Raw genomic sequence first — 24,691 nt, 5'->3', positions numbered from 1 at the left:
TAACCTGTTTGCAGTAACAATTGTTTCTTTTTTAAAGTCTTGTTTACTCCACTATCTGATTCTGTTAATGTCAGTCAATATGGCTCTGATATGGAACCAAGATAATGCAGATAACCTATCCTTTGATGACTGCAAAATAGATAACTAAGTGGACTCATATTTCTATTGTAACTTTCTTTTTATTTAAACCCATTTATTAAAAGGCAAATGCTATTTGCAGACCTGTCAGTCCAATAACTATCTACAGATGTTCATTTTATGTGTCTGTAGTTCTTATCCAATCCTAAATACAAAGACAAACACTAGTTGCATTTTCTTATCCAATTTCAGCAAAAGTAATAGAATATTTTAAAATCTCTTTTCTCAAATCATTATGGTATTTGTTCATTTTGGAAGCATTTCTTCTGTGTTCAATCAGTTATTAAAAGATTATGAAAAGTGGAGGTTAAAATAAGGTACCTGACACACTTCTGTTATATTTTTTATGTTCTCCAAGTCCAAATTTTAATTTAGATTTTTGTCCCTTGGAAGTGGGAGCTTATCTTCTATTTTGAACTCAAGTATCCTTTTCTCAAAAAATGCTTTTAATTTCCCTGCTAGAAGTTTTTCTATGGTATTTCATATGTAGTAACCAATATAGAATTAATAATTTACCTTCTATGAGACTGAAAATTGCATGTTTTTTCATTTATGTTCATATAGAATATAAATTATCCTTATGTAATAGATACATTACTTTAAATCCTTTATTTCACTGCATTTGTAAAGATCATTATCAGGTCACATTTCTGGTTTGATGGGATAAAAAGCACCTGAAGTGCTACAACCATTTTTCTTAGATCTGTCTTTTCCAGAATTTTAGATGTGTAAATGTAAAATATTTTCCATTACCACCTGGTTTTCTTTTCTTCTAATTTGTATTTAATCTGATATTTGCCTGTTTTGTTGCTTTTTTACGCACCCAAACCCCAAGGACATTTCAGAGAAATTCAGAGTTTAATTTCTCACCACAATGGTCAAAAAGAAAGACTTTCTTCCTACTTATTTCCTCACGGCAGTGGATTCAGGCTCTGCCTTGAAACACCATATGCTCCAGGTCTCTGAGTGTAAAGATAGACATACCCAGCGTTGGAGCAGAGACACCTTTACTCTAGCACCCTCTCTTCCCTCTCTTGCTCTTTCTGTCATACTCTCTTTATATGTTCTCCTTTAAAGTGAGCAGGGGCCTGTGAGAAAAGCAAGTTGTTTCTGACTGAGTGAAAGTTTTCTGGAAGAAAATGAATGAAATAAAATCCATGGAGCTTTTGGTTTGCTTGGGTTTTTTTTTAGGTATCACAGATAATTTAGCTGATTGAATTGGTTGGTTTTATTCTATTTGTTGTCATTACTCTGTTTTAAAAGACTTAATTTTTCATATTAAAAGCATAGATTCTGAAATATATGCATATAGTTGGTCCTCTTTTACATGGCCTGCTACTACAAATTTATCTTTATATCGGAACAGAAATAAAGAGTGTGGTGATAATGTCACAAGCCTTTTGCTCATGGATGAATTCCAACATGATACAGAATATTTAGTATAAGCTGAAGCTGTTCTGGAAGTTCCTGGCACCTGCAATGGTGAGAAGCAAAATATGGCATCTCTCCTTTCCATATTGTGCTATTTTCACACATTAAGGCAAAGTTACAAAAGATAGTCCAACTCATCTAAGAGCTTGTTGTCACTCACAGAAGCAAATCCATCTCCTGTGTTCCTCCGACTTTGGCTGTGTGATCCTTCTCTTTTTCCATTGGCTCTGGCACTCATCAGGCATACCACTTTGAGGATATGCTTCCCTTTGCTAACTGAATTGACTCAGGTTTATTTTTAGAGCAATAATTCTTCATCAGGGTGGTTAAATAAATTCAGAGAGAAGGGTGCAAATGACTAGAACCAGTGTTAAAACTCTGGGAAAATTGGAAGGAGCAAGTTCCTCTCTTTTGGTCCTTTGAAAACCACAAGATCTGCTAAAATGTACCATAGATCTTCACCCAACTTTAAGATGAGGACACTAAACTACATTGTCACAATGTTCCAGATGCTCAAGGTTAAAAATATGTACTGCTTGCTTAATTTTTTCTTCTTTAATTCTAGTTACATTAAGGACCTAGCATGCTTTCAAATTCTCAAAAGTTATTGTCTTGATATGTTTTGTTCTTAACAGTATTTCTCTCCAAGAAGCCAGCAAATCCACATCCTACAGATTTTTAAAGACTGCTTACTGCAATATCTGCTTCTTCTTACTTATCATTTGAGGCTATTCTTGATAGTTTTATGTCTTAAATAGAATCCTTTAGAAGAGATAATTATTTATAAAATCTGTTTCATTTCTGACAATAGAAAAAAAGTGGAGAGTTGTATAAGAAAACTTTTACACTGATAACGGATGATGGCACGTTTTAGAAACATGTTTTGTACAGAATGTAATAATCATACCAGAACCTGATGAGTACTTTATTGTTTAGTTCAAAGCAGCTGTTCAATTAACAATGTTCAGCCTTGACCTATGACCATTATTTTAAAATAATAGATTGCATGAGCAGTTTTGCATTTTGACAGGGAAAAAATTATCATTTGACAAAAAGTAAATTAGTTCATAACTCATATGTCAATTTGTTAATGACTTGTTGAACAAAGCATATTTTTATTATTATTTTCAATGAGAGCAAAACTTGAATCTAGTTGACCACTTCTGCTCAATCAAGTTTGCTTTGCTTTTTATTAAATTTTGTTTATTTATTTTAAACCAATTGAAAAACATATAAAAATTGTAGGAGTTACTCCTATTAATATTTTAATTGGAATACTCTTAAGGAAGTTTTAAAATTTCTTACTTTCTTTCTGATTCAATGGCTAAGTAACAGTTTCTCTAGAAAGAAATTTGAAAGAACAAAGATAAGTTGAATTTTACCAGGATGTTGCAATCCAATCTTGCAGTACTCTCAACTGCAACTCAAACCTTTATTAACTTCTCAACATGTACACATGAATGCCCACAAGCACATCCAAAAACATAAACCCTAAAGGGAATTGAACTTAATTGTCTATTACTCACTAGATAAGTGTTATGCTTTTCTAACACACTCCTGAGATTTAAAAGATGTTTGTTCTGAATTGGTGTGTAAGAAAGAACATTAGAGGTTGTGCTGGCTTGACTTTGGCTGGCTGCCAGATGCCCATCAGCCATTCCATCACTCCCCTTCAACAGCAGGACAGCAAGAGAAAATAAGACTAAAAAATTCCTGGGTCAAGACAAAGATTAGATCTTATCTTTATGCCAGAACCCAATGTACACATGAAATTTACACATTACAGAGCCTCTGTTTAATTCACTTCCTAAAAATTGATTGATTTCTTGAATTATGGGATTTTCATATCCCATGAATTGCTTTAGCAATTCTATCAGTGATACATTGCTGAACTCTGAATTTACTTATTAGTTATATGTCCAATCCCTTTCTGAATGCTTTTAAAGCTTTGGATTAATTGAACAACTAGTTCAACAAAGTAATTGAATTTCATCTTACCACTTTTAGTTTGACACTTTTCAGTTTAATTAACAAGTGTGCCTATATAACAAGTGAGTGGTTGATCACCATCATGGTGATTGTGTGATCCAAATCATCATAAATTCTTTGGAGTTTATTTGATCCTCATTTCAATTAGTTAATAATGTTTGCAGATTTTTGACCCTTGTGATTCTTTGAACTTGCTATTAGGATATGGTCTTTTCTGCTCAAAACTCAAAAAGGCATGGTTGCATATGTGGGTGCATAAAACATGGATGTGAGAAAAGGCCAATGCGTGGAAGAGCTAATAGGAGATTAGTTTTACTTTGGCAGTTGGAAGAGTCATCAGAAAGATATAATCATGGAAATATTGTTGATGCTATCCATCAGATTAGATATACAACTCTCAAATCTTCAGAAACTTAAATTCATATGTAAAATGTAAACTGTTTTATTTTGCTTTAAGAAATATTGTGGTGTACTAATCTTAAAATATTGTCTTTTAAAAAAAGGTAAAACTTCTTTTCATTCTACAAAAGCATTTCTTTTCTATCTAGAAAATGAAAAAAAAAATTAAAAATAACTCAGAAAACCCACCGCAAACATATAGTATAAACTAAGGAAAGTAGGATGCTCTTGTGTGTAAGTAGAATCATAGAATCATTGTGTTCCCTTGGGTCCTGTCACTGGTCACCACAGAGAGAGACCAGTGTCTGCCCCTCCTCTCCCTCTCATGAGGAAGTTGTAGACTGTGATGAGGTCTCCCCTTGGTCTCCTCTTCTCTAGGCTGAACAGACCAAGCGACCTCAGTCTCTCCCCATATGGCTTCTCTTCAAGGCCCTTCAATATCTTTGCCTCCCTCCTTTAGATGCTCTCTCTAATAGGTTAATATCCTTCTTCTATTGTGGTCCCCAAAACTGCACATGGTACTCAAGCTGAGGCCACACCAGTGCGGAATAATGTGGGACAACTGACTCCCTCAAGTGGCAATTAATGCAGAATGAGATGCACTTTGTACATCTATTTGATGTAGGAATATTCTTGTAAAATTTATATAATAAATAAATAATGGTAGTACTAACAAAGATTTGAGTTTTTTTCCCTCTCCTCAGTTAGAGATTCCAGAGACGCCTTATTGTGATCTTTCAGTACTCAAGGGAGGCTTTTAAGAAAGACAGGAACACACTCTCAGTAGGGCCTGTGGTGAAAGGTTAATGGTTTCATACTAAAAGAGGTTAGATTCAGACTAGATATAATGAAGAAATTTTTTATAGGAGGGTGATGAAACAGTGGGCTAGATTGCCCAGAGAAGTGGTAGATGTCTCATCCCTGGAAATATTCAGGGTAAGGTTGGATGGGGCTCTGAGCAGCATCCTCTAGTTGAATATGTCCCTGCTTATCAAAAAGGACTTGGACTAGATGACCCTTCAAGGTGCCTTACAACCCAAAGGTTTCTATGCTCCTATAACTTTATTTATCATAAGGACTGCGAAAAATAACTCCGTACAGAGATTAGGGCTTTTAAAACAAGCCTGAATTCTGGTATCCAATTCATTGTACCTGTTCAATCACTGGAAGAGCAGCACTTTCTGACTTTGGTATGTGCCGTCAGACTAAGCAAGTTAGAATTGCAAGGTTCTCTCCTGTGGTATTTGTGGTCACTTAGGTCTGTTACTTAGATCAAGTGACAGAGGCTATTATCACACAGAATAATTTGAATCTGATATAGCATGTCTCTTGAACAGTTAAGGACTGGATCTGACTGCCCAGAAAGCTGAGACACCTCCTTCCTTGCAGATTTTCAGGACTTAACAGTATAAAGCCCTGAACAACTTGTTTTGACCTCAGACCTACCCCTGCTTTGTTTGATATCCTCTTATCTAGTGCTGTGAAATGAATATTTTTTATATCCAAGCAATCTTTTTACAGTAAGTTTCACATATATTTTCCATATTTTCAATATGAAAACTTTTCTATTTATTTATTTGGGACAATTAATGTAATTTTGGTAAAGTGCAAGGGAAAACATAACAGGAATGAAAAAAATCTCTTTTGTGGCATTCATGCTACTTTACAGTGGATATGGGGACAGTAAAAAAATGCTAAAATCATTAGAGCTGCATCTCAAGCCCTAGGCTGTGGAATTTGATATAGAAATCCAATAGAATGAGAAGTACTTCAAACTGAATGATCTGTATGCATTTGTGTATGGAATATGGATTTCTGAGAAGGAGGAGAAACACAGGTAAATATGTTAGGGACCACTTTAAAGGTTTTGTTCAAAAGCAAAGATATTTGCAGCTAACAGTTGTAGGTGACTTTACTTTTAAAATAATTTGTTTGGTTACTCTTTCATATACTTAAAAGCATTGTTGATATTTAATCATAAGTAATCGTAAATAATGTATTTAATGACATAGAATATATTTTGTTTCATCATTTTTCAGTAGTGAAATACATAACTTAGTTTTTAAAAGCATATTACCTTGATTTTCTTAGCTTTTCTCTTGACTACCATTTTTGGATGACTGCTATTGCTCCTTAAGTAGTTCTCAGAGCTTTTGAAACTTTCTGCTGGCAGATGCTCAGTTTGCTGTTTAGAGATCAGAGTTGCTGTTGTGGTTTAACCCCAGCTGACAGCTAAGCACCACACAGCCAGTCTCTCACTCCCTTACCAGAGGAAGAGAAATGGAAGGGTAAAAGTGATAGAACTCATAGGCTAAGACAAAGACAGTTTATTAGGGAAATCCAAAGCCACACATGCAAGCAAAGCAAAACAAGGAATTAATTCACCCTCAGTCAGGCAGGCAGGCATTCGGCCACCTCCAGGACAGCGGGATCCCATGAGAAGTAATGGTGACTTGGGAAGAAAAATGCCATCATTCCAAGCATCTCTCCTTCCTTCTTCTTCCCCAGCTTCATATGATGAGCAAGACACCATGTGGTATGGGATATCCCTCGGGTCGTTTGGGTCAGCTATCCCAGCTGCGTTTCCTCCCAGCTTCCCATTCACCCCCAGCCCGCTCGCCAGCGTGGCAGCACGGGAACACATTCCCAGCAGGATCAGAAACATTATCACACTGTTTTCAGCACAAATACAAAACACAGCCCATGTTAATCATGTGAAGAGAATTAACTCTCCCCCAGTCAAAATCAGTACAGATGCTTACATATCTGATGAATTATTAGGGAAGTGACACAGAAAAAAACGATCACACAACAGACTGTTAGAGAAAGAGATGCTAGATTTTGCATTCCCATGAAAGAGGGCAACCAAAAAAATTAACAACAAAAATACGGGGTATCAATATCAACTTTGATACATTCAACATTTTAAATCCATACTTTATTAAGTAACCATATATTTTCTTTAATATCTTGGCATTGAAAATAAGAAAATACCATGACATATAGAAGTAAGGGGATATGGTCCTCAGAACCAAATACTTGAGTATTAGATGAAAACAAAATTGCATCTAGAAAAAAATAGTGAAGAATGTTGTTATTTTAGTTGAGTAAATTCTGGCCACAGCAAATGCAGCAGTAAATTGGGTGAGAAGATCATGCTTCTATCTTAGAGAATGCAAATAAGCAAACCCTTCTGTTGAGGGCTTTTTTCTTTTTTTTTTTTTTTTAATAATAATTAGAGCTAGTGGGAAAATGTTAAACAAGTATCTGGCAGGCAAAAGATCTCACTAAATTTGAAATTGAATCAGTGTAGCATCAGGCTAGTCAGATGTTAAATCTAATCATCTGCTACTTAGAAAATTAATAGAAGTTTATATGAATACAAAATCACACAGAGAGGACTCCAGCAGCTAATAATGGATTCATCAGTATGTGGTCCAACAAAACCAAGCCCCAACAGCACCTAACTAAATTCAAGATGTATTTATTTGCTAAGTATTGACTGGTACTGTCTACATAAATAGCTGATAGCAAGTTACTGGACATACCAGCAAATAAAATAACTGGTAGAAGGATTACACCTAGCTTGGGAAAAATCCACTGATGATGAAGCTTCATTTGTATATTTGCTTGGATTTTAGAATAATATTTTCTGGAGATTATCAACTTAAATATGTATCATTAAGACCAAAACTTCTTAGTGGAAGGAAAAATTTCATTCATGTTAAAAAAAAAAAAAAAAAATTATCTGTTATTTGAAAATATTAGACATTTCAGCTTCCTGTAAACTGCTAAATATGGAATAAAATTTCTGTTGTCTTCAGAAAGTTTTCCTTTACTGGTGGGGAAGATTCTCAATGAAGTTATAAAACAGTTTGTTTTACCTACTTTTCTTTTGTACTTATGACTTTGCTTATTATGCATATTCTTTTTCAGAATCTATCTTATTTTTACAAGAATGAACAGTTATTTGGAGATCAAACTAACAGTGAGGATGTATAGGTTCTGACACTCTTTTTAATTTTACAGTCAAAGTTACAATAACTTGGCATGTTAACATGTTTTATGTTTCTGCATTATTTTACATAAATTAAGCACAAACATTTCTTGCACCTTTCAGATTAGACTAAAACTCTTCCTGCTGTAAAATTTCTGTGACCTAATACAAAATTTATTGAGATAAGTGAGGCTACTATTCACTTAAAAGTTTTGGGGTGAATTTCTTTGGATACTGTCCAATCTAAGTGGAAATATTTCTGAGGAGCTGCATTTTCTTTGGAAATAACTAACACACTGTAGAAAAGCTAGAATCTTGTGAACCTGAAAATAAAACAAAAACAATACAAAGAGCCGTAAAAATAGATGTAAAAAAATTACCTATTTAAAAGCATAATCAACGTCAAACAGCAAATATCTGACACACAAGCAAAGAGGAAATACAGTCATCTTATTCGTCACATCACGGTCTCAAGTAAACAATTTATCTAGGAGCACTTTTCTGTGACTAATCAAGATTTCTTTCCATAATTTTAACTTTGCAATTATGAAGTGATTGCTCTATTTAGATTCTGAAGCTAGGAGCTGGTCTTCCTTGAAGGCTGATGAGTTTAAAGTTCAGCATGCAGCTTAAAGTGATATATGATTTAAGTTTTATCACAAGGACCACAGTAAAAGCAGAAAACAAATGATTGATCAAACTGCAGAAATTTCCAGACAGAACTCTAAAGTCTTGGAAACCACAAATCTGAGATGATTTGTCATTTTAAAATTATGTTATACATGATTGAGAAAAGATGGTGGGAGAGATTAAAATAGAGAGATTATAAATACACTTGGAGTGGTAGTGTTTCAAAATATACTTAGAAATGAAAACAGACAAATTCAACTGTTTAACATAGGTGCCTTCTTTTTTTGCATCTATAGCATGTGACAGAATATAGTACAGGAGGAAGAAACATGGCGACACACTCTGTAAATGACATGTTTGAAAGAAAATAATTATGTCATTTTCAATAATTTACAATGCCAAACAATATTACTAAAATTTTTCTAATCGATTCAAACATTATCACTACTGCCCAGAATTTATTTATTGTATTTTAATTAATATGGAAAGAATATTTAGAAATTCCTGTGCACATAAGAAAATGTTTTGTTTCAGACTCCGTTTGACTTTTTCCATTACTGAAAAAATAAATAAGGATGGTGTTAGAAAACACATAAGACACAGATTCCTTCAAAACTAGTCTCTCACTTGTAAAAAGACATCCTTTAGCCACTTTATTTGTACATCAAGAAATTGTATGCATTTGCACCCCAAGTATATAGAGACATCTAAGGACTCAAATAAAATCTGTCTTACTTCACCAAGAAGTCTTAACAAATTAAAATATAGCAGTGAATATAACAGCTATAGTTACTAATCTGCCTACAATATTACTAACACTCATACTCAAAACCACTAATTATTCACAAATATGCCGGTAAAATTGTACAGAATTCTACTAGAATCTTCCTCTTTTTTTTTTTTTTTTTGGTGGTGGTCTGGGGTGCTTTTGATGTCTATTTAGATCCTAAGACACTTTGGTTTTCCTTGGAATCATAAAGTGGGCACCATGGGGTACTTATGGCAAACCACCAACAAGATTAATTCTTTGTAACAGAGTATGATGGTGATGATTTTCTTCTCCTCAGTCTTGGGTCTACATGGAGTAATTTAATCACATATGTCCTATGCCCTTTTCTCTGATTCCAAGGCAGTGGGTGTTTTTGTTCTCCATTCTTATACTCTGAGATGATTGCAAAAACATTGCCAGATTCACCTTACTGAAACTACATAGCATTGTAGTTTTGCATGCAAATAATATATAAATTCTGAATACATATTATGTCTCTAAATGATATCTTTAATTGCACCATATTTACTACTGGAGTTTTAGAATTTCTATATGCAATAAATTTTTCAGGATGAGCATCTGGTCTTTCTGACACAGAAAAACTGAATAAATAAAAATACATCTTAACCTTTTCCTACGCTCCCAGAAACATCTGTAGCCTTGCACTACATACATAATGTGTCCATTTCCTGTAGGCATTAGGTTCCTGGCAAGCTTGTTAGACACATCAGGAAGAAAAAAGCAAATATATTCATTCATATGCAGTGTATTCATTTACAAATTTGTATCACTGTTCTATGTTTGATAACATTCTGTAGCTAAACTGCATCATCAAAATCAAATACTCAAGTAGAATGTTGCAATATAAAATTTGGGTTTTCAAGAGTTGAAACAGAAAAAAAAATGTTTTCTTAAACCTCTGTAGACATTGTCTTCTAGTTTCCATGGTTTCCCATGGCTACCTGGTATCAGCTACTTATAGGATCTCTTAATGAGGTCAGAGAACACTTCCAAAATCAAAAAGGGAAAGAAGAAAAGGAACAGATAATCCCACCAAAAAAAGAAAAAAAAAGAAGAAAAAAAAGAGAAGAGAAAGCACTTCTGCCATATATTTTTTTTTTTTTTCTGCCAAAGTGGGAGACTATAAAGGAATAATTGAAGAGCCTACCAAAAGATGTAGGCATGTCCTGCCTGGCCTCCATCTCTCCAGAAGCACATGGGTCTCACTGTGGTGCAATGTCATATCTACCAATGCTGTGCTGATGTTTCAAATATCTCACAGTACCTAAAGCAGCAATAGAGAGTCACCGGAATAACTCCATTAGGTATTTTAAATTTGAAAAAAGTTAATAAAAATGGAATGAGATATGCAAATGCAATGTAAGATGGAAAATTGTTGTAGATTAAAAAAACTTCATCTACTAGAGGAAATTTAAATTTTAAATATGTTTAATATGCATATGAGATCTGCTTAATGAGAAGACTGCTTATTTTGCATAATTTTGTCACGTAAAGTTTTACTTTTACCAGAGTACTGAGTTAGACATTTAGTTGTCTAACATTTAGTTGGACATTGATCTGAATAAATGACAATCAGTTCTATGCACATACATTGTCTTACAGGTATTTTGCTGCTTACCTGCCATCTGTCTCCTTCAGTTAGGATGTGCTTGTTATGTTTCATTTTAAAAGGCAACGAAAACTGTTCTAGCTAAGACTTACGACAGTTTGTAGAGTTTAATATACAAATAAGACTTAAGCTCTGAGGTCAATATAATTTTGTACCTAATGAATAATGCTCAAGTATTAGGTTATTTCAATCTGAATTACATTACAGTTGTTTCTAAAAATCTGTAGTATTTTACTGAGTGATATTTGCATGTTGAATTTTTACTTACTAAAATTTTTGATTAATTTTGCACCCACTAAACCAAAAATATCACCTTTGAATTTCTTCATATCAATTTAAGTGTAGCAACCAAATTAAAGAAACAAGCTTATCCTTTTTGATTAAATGCAACATAATGATGGTTATAAAAGGCCCACTGCTGAAAGCTAAATGATATCCAACAGCTCTTATAATGATCTGTTTTGCATCAGGAGCTGTAATGTTTACTATGCTAGTAACATATGTGTTCATTTTAAAAATCCTCTACCCACCTAAGCTGTGTCTATGTGCCACTCATAAAATTCAACATTTTGGGATAACTGTGTATTTCTTTTCTGCTGGGTATATGTTTATATCCAGAATTGTTCTAAATCATTGAGTACATAAATAGATACCAGCTAAACCTACCTGAGTTTTTTTCTAATTATTGGTTTTGTTTTACATTAGGCCAGCTTAAAGTATTGATGCTAACCAATGAATTAAATTATTTATTGGTTGATGACCAATCTGTTAGAAAAAATGCACTGATATTGACTTATTCAAACATTATGCATATGCCTGTTTGGGAGATGTAAGCATTTTATTTCCTTTTTTTTTTATTAATAGAACAAAAATATACTCTCTTAATTAAATAAAAAAATGCATTTCCTAAATCATAAATATTCTGTACATAATTCTCCATCTTTTCATATTAACATAAGTTCTTTAGTCTTGTTTTAATTGTATTATTCATAAAGATACTAATGACGAAACAAAGAACAGGTTTCTAAATACACCGTCTAAGGACCTGCTACAAATAAATGTGTGAATATATACCTCTTTAGGGGCCTTTGCTTCTTTTGTTCATGTTTTTCATTTTTATAGTTATGTGATGTGAGTGCTATTATCATTTGGCTTTCATATCTGTCATGACCGTAACATGACAAAAGTTGGCTCTTGCATTGAGGAGGGTTTTTTCTTTTTTGTGTTTTTTTTTTTTTTTTTTTTTTGGTTTGGGGTTTTTTTTGTTTATTTTGTTTTGGTTTTGTTTTGTTTTCCAAAGACTGATTAAGAAAAAACATCAATTAATACCCATCAATTGGCAGTACCTGTTAAGGGCACCAAGTACGTATAGATCAAATTAAAATATAAAACTTTTTATGACTCCCACAGCAAATAAACTTCATGGTGAATTACTGGTATACTATAGAACTCATCTGAAGGTATGTTAAAGCTAAAAATAAGTAAAATATTAAATAAATGCTAATATTGCAATTACAGCATTTTTAGCAAATAATTTCCTGACCTTTTGAATTCTGGGCTTCTCATCACTCTATATCCTTCCCTTGATGAGACTAGAAATGTTGATAATGGCAGGACATAACTTATCAGTTAATTTGTGATTTCAGAAGACTGAGACTGAATTTCAGAATAAGCAGCAGTACATGTATTAAAATGCCAGTAAACGCCATTGGTGTTTGTTCCTATATCAAGCAAAATCAAAAATATGTCATGTCTTCCAGCAAAATTATCAGAGTTTACATATTTCTTAAAGTGTGCTAAAGCCCAGCCTATGTAGCTGCACATATATAACTGCATTAAAAAAAACAAACCAAAACAGAATACCAAACACAAAAAGCCCTAGCAAACAAAAAATCACAAGAATTTGTTCTAATAATGAAAAGGGAAAATGTAAATCTTGAGCAACCTGGATTAACTCTGCCTTTTAACCCACATTGAACAGTATGTTGGTCTATGTGGTCTCTACAGGTCCCTTTTCACCTACATTTTTGTGTTCTAAATTCAAAGTAAAATGTAAAATAAGGGCTTATCTAAAACACATGAAAATAATTTTAATATCAATCATCAATAAAGTATATCATCCCATCTGCTACACAATTCACCACACATGGCTAAGTGGGTTCCAAAGGTATGTCTAGATTTCACTGGTGTGTGTACACAGCTAAATTTTTCAACTTGTTCTTTACACATTTTTTTGACAGTTAAATGTTATGGGTTTGGTCTGATATGAACCCTGATGAGGTTATTCTCCCAAAACTGAGGAAGATAAGAGTTTTCATATGTACATCAAATAAATACGTAGAAGTGAGTATCAGCAGAGCTTATCAGCAGTGCTGAGTGTACGAAAATTTTTCTTTTATTTGTGTCTCAAATGCAGTTGTTTTAATAGAACAAAACCAAACATAAAAATGACAAAAAGAGAATGACCTGTAATTTCTTACAAGAGAGTTTTTTGTATGGATTTATTATTTTACAGTGATTCTGCTCTTCAAGTTGAAATTAGAAATTTCTTCTCTGAGGCCAAAGTGCAAAATTTAAATAATAATAAATTCCCTCATTAAAGTGAATCATGGTCCCTTTCTTTCATCATATTACTGTGGAAAAATTCAGCTACTACAAATTTTAGCAGAAACCTGTGTAAGATATATAGTGTAATACATTTTTTAACATAAACCCAAAGAGTCTAAATCGTCTGGTGTATTGTGATTTCTTTAGTTGTTTTATTTTTTCAGCTACTGATAATCTGAACTGGTTTTAAGTCCAGTTTGTACATCTTACTATCATCTATACTAAGTATAGCGTCCATCAAATATAGTCAAATTTTCTATTAATTCCTCATTTACTATATAAAATAATTTTTTCAAGTAATGCAAACTACATCCTTTTAATACAGTTGTCCTTTCCATGATTAAATATTATTGGGAACAGCCATCTGTTACACACAGTTTTATTTTCCAAACAATTAACCATGAATTGTGCTTTTTTGTTTCTTAGGTTAACAGGATTTCATCTTCCTCCACCTGTGACAAGTACAAAATCTGTATTTTCACTGCGCTTGACAAGTGACTTTGCAGTTAGTGCTCATGGGTTTAAAGTTTACTATGAAGGTAAGACATTCTTAACAAAATAATCTGTTTTTTTTTCCTCTGATCTCTATACATAAAAAAAAAAATAAACATCCCACAGAAGTATATAAAAATACACATATATAACCTCATCCAAGTTACTATATTTGCTTTTCATGTAATCATTCACAGATGCATAGTCATATTTCAAACCAAAATGTTTTAAACTCTACAGTCTATAGTACCATCACACAAATATTTTATGATCTCTAATAGTGGCAAGTTCTTTTAATTCTGAAAAACTTAATTTTTATTGAATAATTGTTATTGTACTGGTCTTTCTGACACATGCTTATTCAAATTAATGTCAAGACATTACTAGTTAGTCTTCAATTTCACTGGGTAGTGGCATCTGCAAATTTTATGGATGGAAGGCTTCTCATATGTTTGCACAGGAGAACTGCTGACTCAGTTCTCTAAATTGACATAAATATATTTCTCTATTGCAGTATTCACAATTGTCTATAATTTTCACACAGACACTGAAGTTAATGAGCTGGAACATGTATTTCTGAAGTCCAGAAGTTCATAGTTATAGCATATATATATTCCAGGAAGGATCTTGTTTATGATCAGGTTCAGTATAATAGTGTTTGAAGAGTTGGTTTATATCATGGTGTAATAGTGTTTGAAGAGTTGGTTTATATCTTGCATCCATTTTTAAATCCATTTCTTGGTACCAGGGACTATGAACTTTAATGAGTTTTTATAGGATATAAACAGAAACCATTGTTTTTTTTCTTTTTGTTTTCTATAGTATTTTGTGGGGGACTTTTTTGGGTTTTTTGTTTTGTTTTTTTTTTTGTTTTTTTGTTTGTTTGTTTTTTGCTTTGTTTTGTTTCTATTTTTTGATTCCCCTCCCTTTTTTTAAGGACACTTTGTGTTAAGACACTTGATTTTTCTATTTCCATGAAGTGTCTGTCAGCAAAGCCGGAGCTATAGTAAACTGCCTGGAGAAGTTGAGGCCATTGTTGTACCCTACTTGGTCCCATCTGCAACAGAAACTAATCTCTGAGAAATTAACTAGCTGAGTAACACTTTGATCGGCAGGAAGCTATCAAAAAATTAGCAATGCAATAAAGGGCTGCTGTAGAAATACAGTCCAGAATCACTCTGTAGGAAAATCATTTACCTTTAGGTATGATGCATTAGAATTCTGCTTCATGTAGAAATTCTCTCCTATGTACCAAGATATGAAATGAAAAATATAAAATATTTTTTAAGTCTTTCTTGTTCCTTTAATTATTAGAGAAAATAGCTGAAATTATTACACACTATCTTTTTTTTTTTTTTTTTTTTTTTTTTTGGGTGGGTGCACACAAAAGAGAAATTCAGGCTATATGTAAATGGTTTTGTCTAGAAGGCAGCTACTCTGCAGTCTGTTAATTTTTCAAGCATTTAGCAACTCTGTTCAGCAGCAGCATAATTAAAACTCATATTAAAATGTACGATGAAATTCCTATGGATTTTTAATTATGCAAAATATATGCTTCTCATGCATTAATTGAGTTCATTATATATGGTATCATCTTTCCTTATAAACAATTTACTGAAAGATTTTGCACTGCTAACACTAACACACAACAATCTATGTGTCTCAGTCATGACAGAGAATAATTAAGACTAAAATGGAAGATCAGCTATAGACTTCACCTTGCACATTTGACTCACCCCTCACATAGTTCCTTTCTAGAAAATAACATGGTGATTAATAGAACTCGAGCTCCTAGATCAGTATAAAATCTGGGGAAATCTTACCTTCGACCACAGAAATCAGCATTTTAGAACAAAAGATAAACTTGTTATCTTGAACTTGATACTAATTTTTTTTTTGAAACTGATGTTTTATTTTGTAAAATTAGGAATTTTTAAAAAAGTTAGGCTGGATACCAGAGTTTTAGTTCAATGGAGTCTCCCTTACTACAGCTAGACTGCAGTTTTAAGACCTGAATCAAGGTAACTTCATTCAGTCAGAGAATTTTTCTTTCAATACGTTTTTTTCTGACTTCATGTGAAGCTATCCTCTTTATACCCGGATAGCAAAGAAATGAAAACTCATTACATTACATTACATTCATTTAATGCCTCTTTCCTTGATGTCAGAGAATAGATGTATTTAAATGATAATCACATCAGGGAAATTTCCATTTCTGTTCTTGTACTCTGTGAACATGTATAACCCTGCAATCAACATTTTAAGATCTGGTTCTGCCTACTATCCAGTTTTCAAAAATTTTGATTGCCCAGTAGCTCCTTTTTAGCTTCTTGATGAAACATTTGCATACTTAGTACCCTTAAATATCAGGCCTCATCATTTAAAGCTTCATTATGGATATGTAATTTGAAATTTAAGATAGAAATGATTAGCAACCTGTCATTGCAATAAAGCCAAATGATAGAGGTGGCTTGAGTGGATAGGGTGAGAAGTAGCGACATATATCTGAAGGGATTAGATCCAGTTGTAATTTGAAAAAGAAGGAACATACCTTTTATAATCAGAGATAATTTAAAACGTTTTCTTTTGAGATGCTTTGAAATAGATTACATAGGTAGATGATTATATGGAATCCATTACTGTTCACTATTTAGAAAAAATGAAATAAAATAAACAAAGCCTCCAAACATCTATTTTAGTGACTTCTCATCCTCTTGAAAAATTTGCAGTTGAGCTGAAAGTTGACAAGAAATTCCAGAGTACCTGACAGAATCTGTGGGAAATATGAATCTATGGTGGACTTTCTTGATAACATATAGGGACACATATGCATTTTCTGATCTCCTGAGAATAAACATATTTATGAAAAGATTTAAAATTATATCATTAATAGAAATAGTATTCTAAGCCACTGCAATTGCATTCTGTCAAACCAAGTGCACTGTAGACCACAAAATATCAACCATGGCCTGCTAAACATCATTATCACAAGCCTCAGTCTGCAATCAGTGTCCCTCCATTCTTCTCTCCTTTCTCTTCTTCTCACCTCCTTTTTCTTTCCTCTATATCAAGTGGCATATTTGAGATATCTTTGGTACCATTACACGCAATGTCTTCATGTTCAGCTTCTTCATTATTCAGAAAAGAACACATCTGATAAACATACCTCTCTATATAGCACAACACCCCTGAAGAAAAATTACTTCATGAGAGAAAACTGGAACAGATTACTCAAAAGTAATAGACTTCACTTACAGTGACAACAGAAAATGGTGAGGTGTATTAAAATTAAGGAGGGATTTTAAAAATAGCCTGGAGCTAATTTTATCACTGTCTAGTAACACAGCATTGCTGGTTGGAGTGAGAAATGGGGAAGTTCTAAACCTGCTGATACTGTGCCTTTTGTTGTTGTTGTTGTTTCTGGAGAGGTTTATGGGGAGGTTTTTAGTAGCTTTCAGGCTCTCTACAACATGTATTAATATCTAGAGAAGGAATGCTATACTTAATCTCCTATTTGATAATTTAGACTAAATACAGTATTAATATCTAGAGAAGGAATGCTATACTTAATCTCCTATTTGATAATTTAGACTAAATACAGTGTAGATGTGCTCTTTTATTTTATATCTTGTGGGATAATTTGGTTTTGGAATAGAAGAGGTTGATGGACTTTTCCATTTCCTGTTGTCCTAAGATACATAAGCAGCTTTATTCATGGAGAGTACGGAGGGGAAATACAGCTGCTGAGAAAGAAAGCAGCGTAGCAGCTTGGCTACACAGCAAAGGGATTCAGTGGACCTAGTCCTGCTTTGAACAGTGCTTCCTTCTGTTCTCACTGTGGTATTTTACAGCTTTTATACAGGTAGCTGACATTGCTAAAATCACTGACTTCATTAAGAAATGGATTGCTAGAATTAATGGCAATCTTTATTCCAGTTAAATATGATAGACATTTTTGTGTTATTCTATTGGCCATGGCAAAGAATAGAAAAATTTAATATATAGATTACCCTTATAGTGAAAACTGAACGCCCAGGAGGTGAATTGCAAATATTTATAAAGTAGTATGAAATATAACTTTATCTGGTTTGTACTACTGCACATAATTTTAAAGCTGTATTATAAAACTGAATTATTAGACACTGCATAAGTAATGAAATGGTATTAATATTTGTACTGGAGTGCTGCTGTGGAGTTCAGAAATTCTGCTGAAATGTTTTTGCGTGGGATCTGAGTGCAATGTTAAACATTTCAAGAATGATCACAGCTTTATCAATAATGGGGGGTGGAGAAGCAAAGAAAGGAGCAGATGGTGTTTATTAACAGAACAGGATTTCCATCTAGTGGACTTCTAGACTTCTGTGGACTTATCATGCATTTCTTTCAGAAATATTAAGAAAAACTGGTAGCTTATGTACAGCATTATTGAAGCATGTAGATAAGAAATACTAGTAGGACTTAAATATGTCAGGATGTGAGTGCTAAAAATAATTTGGCAGTTGGTATAAAGCTAGAGAATGTGAACAAACAGGAGAAACAATTTTTAGCTCTTCTGCATATCAGAATTCAGAAATGTGGCTACACATAATCTAAATCTTGGATCCAGGTAAGGTTCATGAAGTCCTAGGTGTATAAAGCTAATAATGCCACTGCTAGCTTAATATAAAATTTAAATGAGTACTAATGAATTATTGTTTGATTTTGGAGTGCTCTCTACAAGAAATCCACTGAAAAATTGTTTGCCAGCTTGGAGTTGTAAAAGACACCAAATTTAAGCTGTAAATTTGTCACGAAGCTGTTACCTGATGGATACTATAGGCTCTTTGTTGTTGCTGTTCACATTTTGCCATAACTGCTGTGGATGTGGCTGGCCTCTGTCATTACGTTGTTTCAACAGCCCCTTAATAAAAATTGAATTAAATGGAGAGGAGAGGAGAGGAGAGGAGAGGAGAGGAGGGGGGGGAGGGGAGGGGAGGGGAGGAAAGGTTACTAAATTACATAAATAGATACATTTAGATGAAACATGCTAAATCTAACAAGCAACATGTTAAAAAATGGTGCTGGAGTTTCTGTATTTTGTCTGAATGTATGAATATATGCCAAATTGTCTAGGAAGTCAGAAAATTATCTAACAAATCCTTTTTGCCCTGGAATACTAGCTTGGATGGGAAACATCCCACTAATTCCTCTTCATAGACTTGTATCTACTACAGACTTTTATGTCATTCCTAATACCAGATGCACAGTAAAGCTGTAGCATAGGATTCCTTATGAAATCAATACCAGGTTGCCATGGTGCTTCTACCTATTTTACCTATATGCTGTACTGGTACCATCATTCTTGTATAAATCCAGAGGAACTAGAGAGAAAAATAGCTCTGTGGACTACATCTGGTTAATTTTTATAGCATTTTGCACTATTTTCTTGATACCACAACCACTGATTTGGCTAAAGAATAACTTCTGGAGACAAAGTTAACTCTCGAAGACATCAAGCTTTAAGAAAACTTTCTTTGATCCCACTGATCCCTCTGCCTCACTTAGAAGTAAGGCTTGTTAATTCTGATTTTTGAACTTCCAGCTACTGGCTTTTGTTCTGCTTTTATCTGCTAAATTATAGAGCCCTTATTATTAGCATCTGTGAGTTCTTATGGAGGTTCTTAAGTACTGCAATAAAATTGCAGGCTTCAGAGTATTCTTTCTCTTTAATATGGGCTTTTGAAGCATTAACATTAATTTTCCAAATAATGAAATATTTTCTGTCATTCTTCTGCATTTTCATAATTTTGTTACAGCTGTGTGAAAAAGGGCTCTGATAAGTGCACTTGTCTGGCTGAGGCCTGCATCTGATCACCATAACCTGCCCTATCTTGTTATTAAATCTTTTTTTAACATTCAGAGCAATCTCTCTCTGTCGTGCATGTATGAGGGTTAAAAGGGCAGAGTGCCAGCTACTGGAGCCAGGCTGGGGATATAGGTACCCCTGGCCTGGTACCAGCTACTGGAGGGGCTGCGGTCTCCGTGCCAGCTACTGGAGTGAGCGGGGATCTCAGCTGCCACTCACTGGGAATGGTGTGTGTCCCAAAAATCAGCTCTCAGGGGAACCTGCATGAGTGAAGCAAGGGAGGGGCTCCATGCCAGCACTTGGAGGAAGCCGTGTGACAGTTGCTGAGGCAGTGTGATGACACTTCTCCACACTGGGTGTGCATGGGTCCCTCACCTGCACACTTCCATCTGGACTAACCAGCAGGAAGGAGGTTCTGGATCGAGGGTGAGGTATCAGGAGGATGGGGAGTCCATGCTGGACAAGTATGCCAGTACTGCATGTTTGCTAGTAAGCATCAAGCTGGACCAGCCAGTGATGAGGGGAGTCCTGGGGCCAGTTAGAGGGCCAGGAATCCAAGTGGGGTTGTCAGGCAGGCAGAGGGATCTGTGAATGTACATGTGCCCATGCAGTCAGGTAATTCTGTGTGTGTCTGCATGGATGGCCTTCTGTGTCTGCCAGACAAAGAGAGGGTTTGGCCACTGGTGCTCATGTTCAGGGCATGCTGGCAAAGATGTGTGTCTTGCCTGTGGCAGTCTGTAGCCCAATCTTTTGGTATCTTGTGTGTCTGTATGTTTCTCTGGGATACTTGCTCAGCAGTGAAACTGGTTAAATCCACAAATGGGAAAGCAGCAAAAAAGTCCATTGGCTTGAGTCATGTCCCCAGGCCACAAGCTGCCCCAGGCCTGGACTCCTGTCGCCAGGCAGGGAAATAACCAGATTTCAGAGTTGCTGGCAGCAGTGGCCATTGCTGCTGAAAGCAGTGGCCACTTATTACATCCCTTCAGATGCTTAAATGTCATTTGGGTTCTCCAAGCATAGTTTGTCCTTGGTAAGTCTGTGCTAACTACTCCCAATTAGAGTCATTCTTTAGGTGATGGAAAATGGATTACAAAAATGTGCTCTTAAGGCTACTTCCAGGAATTGAGGGAAGGATTATTTATTTATAGTGTCTGTAGTGGTCCCTCTTGCTTTCATTAGGACAAGTGTATCACTAATCTGTCTAATCATGAAGGACTACTGCTGATTGCTATAATTTTCCATGGATTATAGACAGCAGCTTTTCAGTCAGGGTGGGACAGCTCTTCTGGTATCCTTGGGTGAATTTGTGAATTGAATATACCCAACTGTTCTACGAAACCCAGAACCAATTACCTCTCTCCTTCCCAACTGGACTGATACATGAACAGGTTACTCCTTATGAAGAATGATGCACACAAGGCATGGAGTTCTTTGCCCTTTTTCATATTGAATATTATTGTCTTTCCACCTGGTGTATTTGCAATTTTCCCCGTCCTATTTTTGTCACTAGCATACTTGTTGAGTCCCTTTGTATAATCCATGAAACTCCTCCCTAGTGTTAGTGCCCCCTTGGACTTGGACCTTCTTGATTTTGTTCCTGAGTGCCATTTCTATACACCTTTCTTTCTGTCCACCCTTTTTTCCTTTTTTCTTCCTTTTTTTTTTTTTGTCTGTACTTTGCATTTTAATTCATTAAGAAGCTCCCTTGTTAGCCTCATGAGTCATTTGCCAAAGTTGACTTCCCCTTAAAATAGTTGGGTTGTCATTTAGAAAAATCAGCCATCTCTCTGACTGCACTTCTTCCCCATAATTACTTCCCAGGAGATTCTCCCTAACAATTCCCCAAATAAATCCAAATATGATATCTTAAAATCTAGTGTCCCAATTTTAGTACTTACTTCTCAGTCTTCCTTCTAAACCTGGGCTTAGTTTTCTTTCACTCTTTGGTTCACCCTTTTCCCTGAAGAGAGTGCTTTCAAAGGCCCTCCTTCTGAGTTAAACATGTCTACATGTGATTATATTCTTATTTGTGTTGATCAGGCAGTTTCATTTCTTCCCAGCAGTCCTACTTTGTCTTCAGATGAGGCACTATGATTATGAAGCTCAAACCTGTGGAGACAACTGTTCAGCTAGGCATTGTTCTGCTGGGTGCACTTGCAGCCAGAGCTTTTCTCCTAATCAGAAGGATTGAAAGGAATACCATCACCTTAAGGGATCACATGCATCCGTTCTTCTGCTCAGAATCCCATATCAACCTTAGATCAACTTAAGGTTTCCCTTGGCCATTTTATTACCACTCAGATGAGTGAATAGGATCAAGTAGCAGTTGTGAGGCTGAAAAAAGAGCAATTGCTCTGTAAAATTATGTTCCTGAGCTCCAGACAAGGAGTACACAGTCCAAGACTAGAGGTCTGTCTTGCAGGCAGGGAACTGTAGCATGCAGGACGGAGTATCTGACCACTAGGACCTCTCAAAAGCTCATTATAGATGGCTGTGTCACTTTGTTATCAGTACTCAAAAAGTACAGTTAAATATTATTTCTGCTGCCAAATATTTGTCATCCTATTTTTGGGAGAATATGTAACAAATTCATCTAAATAGACTTGTCATTCTCTTCCCTGTCCTTTTGGTTGAAAAATAACATATAATTTTTAGAAAAAAAGCTCATGCACACGTGCTTGATTATAGATCTAGTGTTTTATTCTACAATAATTAGCAGTTGGACTCTAGTGGTTGTTGAGTGCTAAATTTTCTTTGATAAATCCTAAAAAAAAAAAAAAGTTTATTGATTAGAGAGCCACAGAACATGCATAATATTGTTTCAGACAAAATGAATGGAAATATACTTATTTGTTTTAACTTTTGCAAAAAAAAAAATCATTCTTTGAAAGTTATAAACCAATGAATGACATATAATTTCTTCTGCCTTGAGAAAAACTTAATTATTGGGAAAAAAAAGATGTCTGTCCCTTAGTCTGGTAAAAATCCACTTACTGTTTCAATGTTCTGTTTAATTTATTTCTTTCAGAATGATGTTGTTAAATAAGCCATATTTGTCAACTTATGGTACTGCAATTTATCATTTTGATACATACCTCATATTGAAGCTTAACTAAGACAGTGATTAATTTGAAATCTTAATTATATGTCAGCCTTACTTTAGCAGTTTTTTTCTTACATTTTCAATATCATTTTTTCATTTAAAGAATAATTGAATATATACTGCAAGTCTTGAAAGAAATTTCCCAAGAGATTTCAAGGTTTCCTTGGTGAACTTACATTCTTCAGCTACTGGACTGTTAAGATAAGTACAGTACCCTGACAAAAGCAGATCTTAAGGCAATCTAATTTAAGATTCACATTTTGATCCCATGTCTAGACAAGCAGTGATAACTATAATCCAATATAGCTGAAACACTATTCTGCAGGAACCAGTATACACTGCTCATTAAAGTACCTAATTAAATGCAGCTCCATGTTTATAAGCAGGTGCTTCCTTCAAGTTTTAAGTTACAACTCAATGAAATTTTGAAATAGTAATTCACAGTATCACAATTTGAAATATCCATAGAATTCATAAAAATGAAATTGCTGCTAAATACCACTTACAAATGTAGAACTACATGGCTTAATCCTTCAATCTGCATTTGGTTTTTGATAGCATTTTGGCTTTGATTTGTGATAGCTTTGACAGAACTTCTGTAGCAATATCAAAATACAGAGATCTGCAAGAACAGGTTCAGTATGCCAGCATGCAATCTTAAAAACTCTTTAAAACATAGGAGCTCTGCAGATGGAGAAATTTATTTATGAAGAGAACATAATACAAAATAATACAGAACTGTAACCTAAAAGACTAATTTTGTCATCTTAGCTGATTTTCAAATTTGCAAGTTTTTCACGAGTTAAATTTATATTTCATATTTGGACACTTAGATCTATAAAAGATAGTCGTACTGTGGAACAAAAATTATGTGAGATGTAAAATGCTTGGAAACAGGTGAAATTTAAGCATCCAGTTATGCCAGTTACTAACATCATCCTGAACAATACCAGTATAATCATTTAGTGGTGATTATGACAACAGTTTTATTTTAACATAAAAAGAAAAGCAATTACTTACTCAGCACTGGAATTTTCTGCCTATTAAAATAAAATGAAATTTGTTAGAAGAGTATTTTGAAAGATATTTGCTTTTTTGATCAGCTCTTAGCAGAGAATTTCTCAATAGCCTATGAGGCCATCCAAGGAAAACTCAGTGCAAATGTAGAGAGCTTTGAGATGGATGGATAATAATACTGTGAACTAGATGGTCAGTCAACTGCCTTATAATTTGGAAAAAAAGAAGTTTAAATGATTGAAAGTAATTTATAATTCAATTACATTTATATGTATATATATATATATGAAATAATTAAATATAAGTAATCTTCTCTCTGGAACAGCCTTTCTTCTTTGAGCCCTGAACACCATAAAGAAAAAGTCATTCCTTTGCCAGGTGACAATAGGCCATTAATGTTTCATGGACCACCAGTGGTATGTTACAGCTAAAAATTATTTAGCTAAAATAAATACTATAGATTTTATATTATTTATTTATTATATTTATACTACTTATTTTATTTGGAAAGATCACAAAGCATTCACAAAATTTTCAATTTTTTTTTTAAATTTAAAAGCTAGCTTATTTTTCTTAAACAGATATTTATTCTAAGAAAAAATCATAATAAATTCTTGATTTTGGATAAATTGATGAATTCATGA

At 34.2% G+C, this 24,691-nt stretch overlaps 1 protein-coding gene across 3 annotated transcripts in view; it reads left to right on the top strand.

Moving 5' to 3' along the window:
* The window catches only part of CSMD3 (CUB and Sushi multiple domains 3), a 579,207-nt gene that overhangs the window by 89,120 nt on the left and 465,396 nt on the right, over window positions 1-24,691 (top strand). For all 3 annotated transcript variants that reach the window (XM_041470732.1, XM_041470731.1, XM_041470730.1), the window contains exon 3: window positions 14,017-14,129. In XM_041470732.1, the coding sequence (XP_041326666.1) occupies window positions 14,017-14,129 (113 nt within the window). The remainder of the gene's footprint in view (window positions 1-14,016; window positions 14,130-24,691) is intronic.

The sequence above is a fragment of the Pyrgilauda ruficollis genome, unplaced genomic scaffold (assembly GCF_017590135.1).
Source record: "Pyrgilauda ruficollis isolate IOZ18807 unplaced genomic scaffold, ASM1759013v1 scaffold25, whole genome shotgun sequence".
NCBI classification, from domain to species: Eukaryota; Metazoa; Chordata; class Aves; order Passeriformes; family Passeridae; genus Pyrgilauda; species Pyrgilauda ruficollis.
Note: the sequence above shows the minus strand (reverse complement) of the source record. Positions and strands in the feature narration are given on the sequence as shown.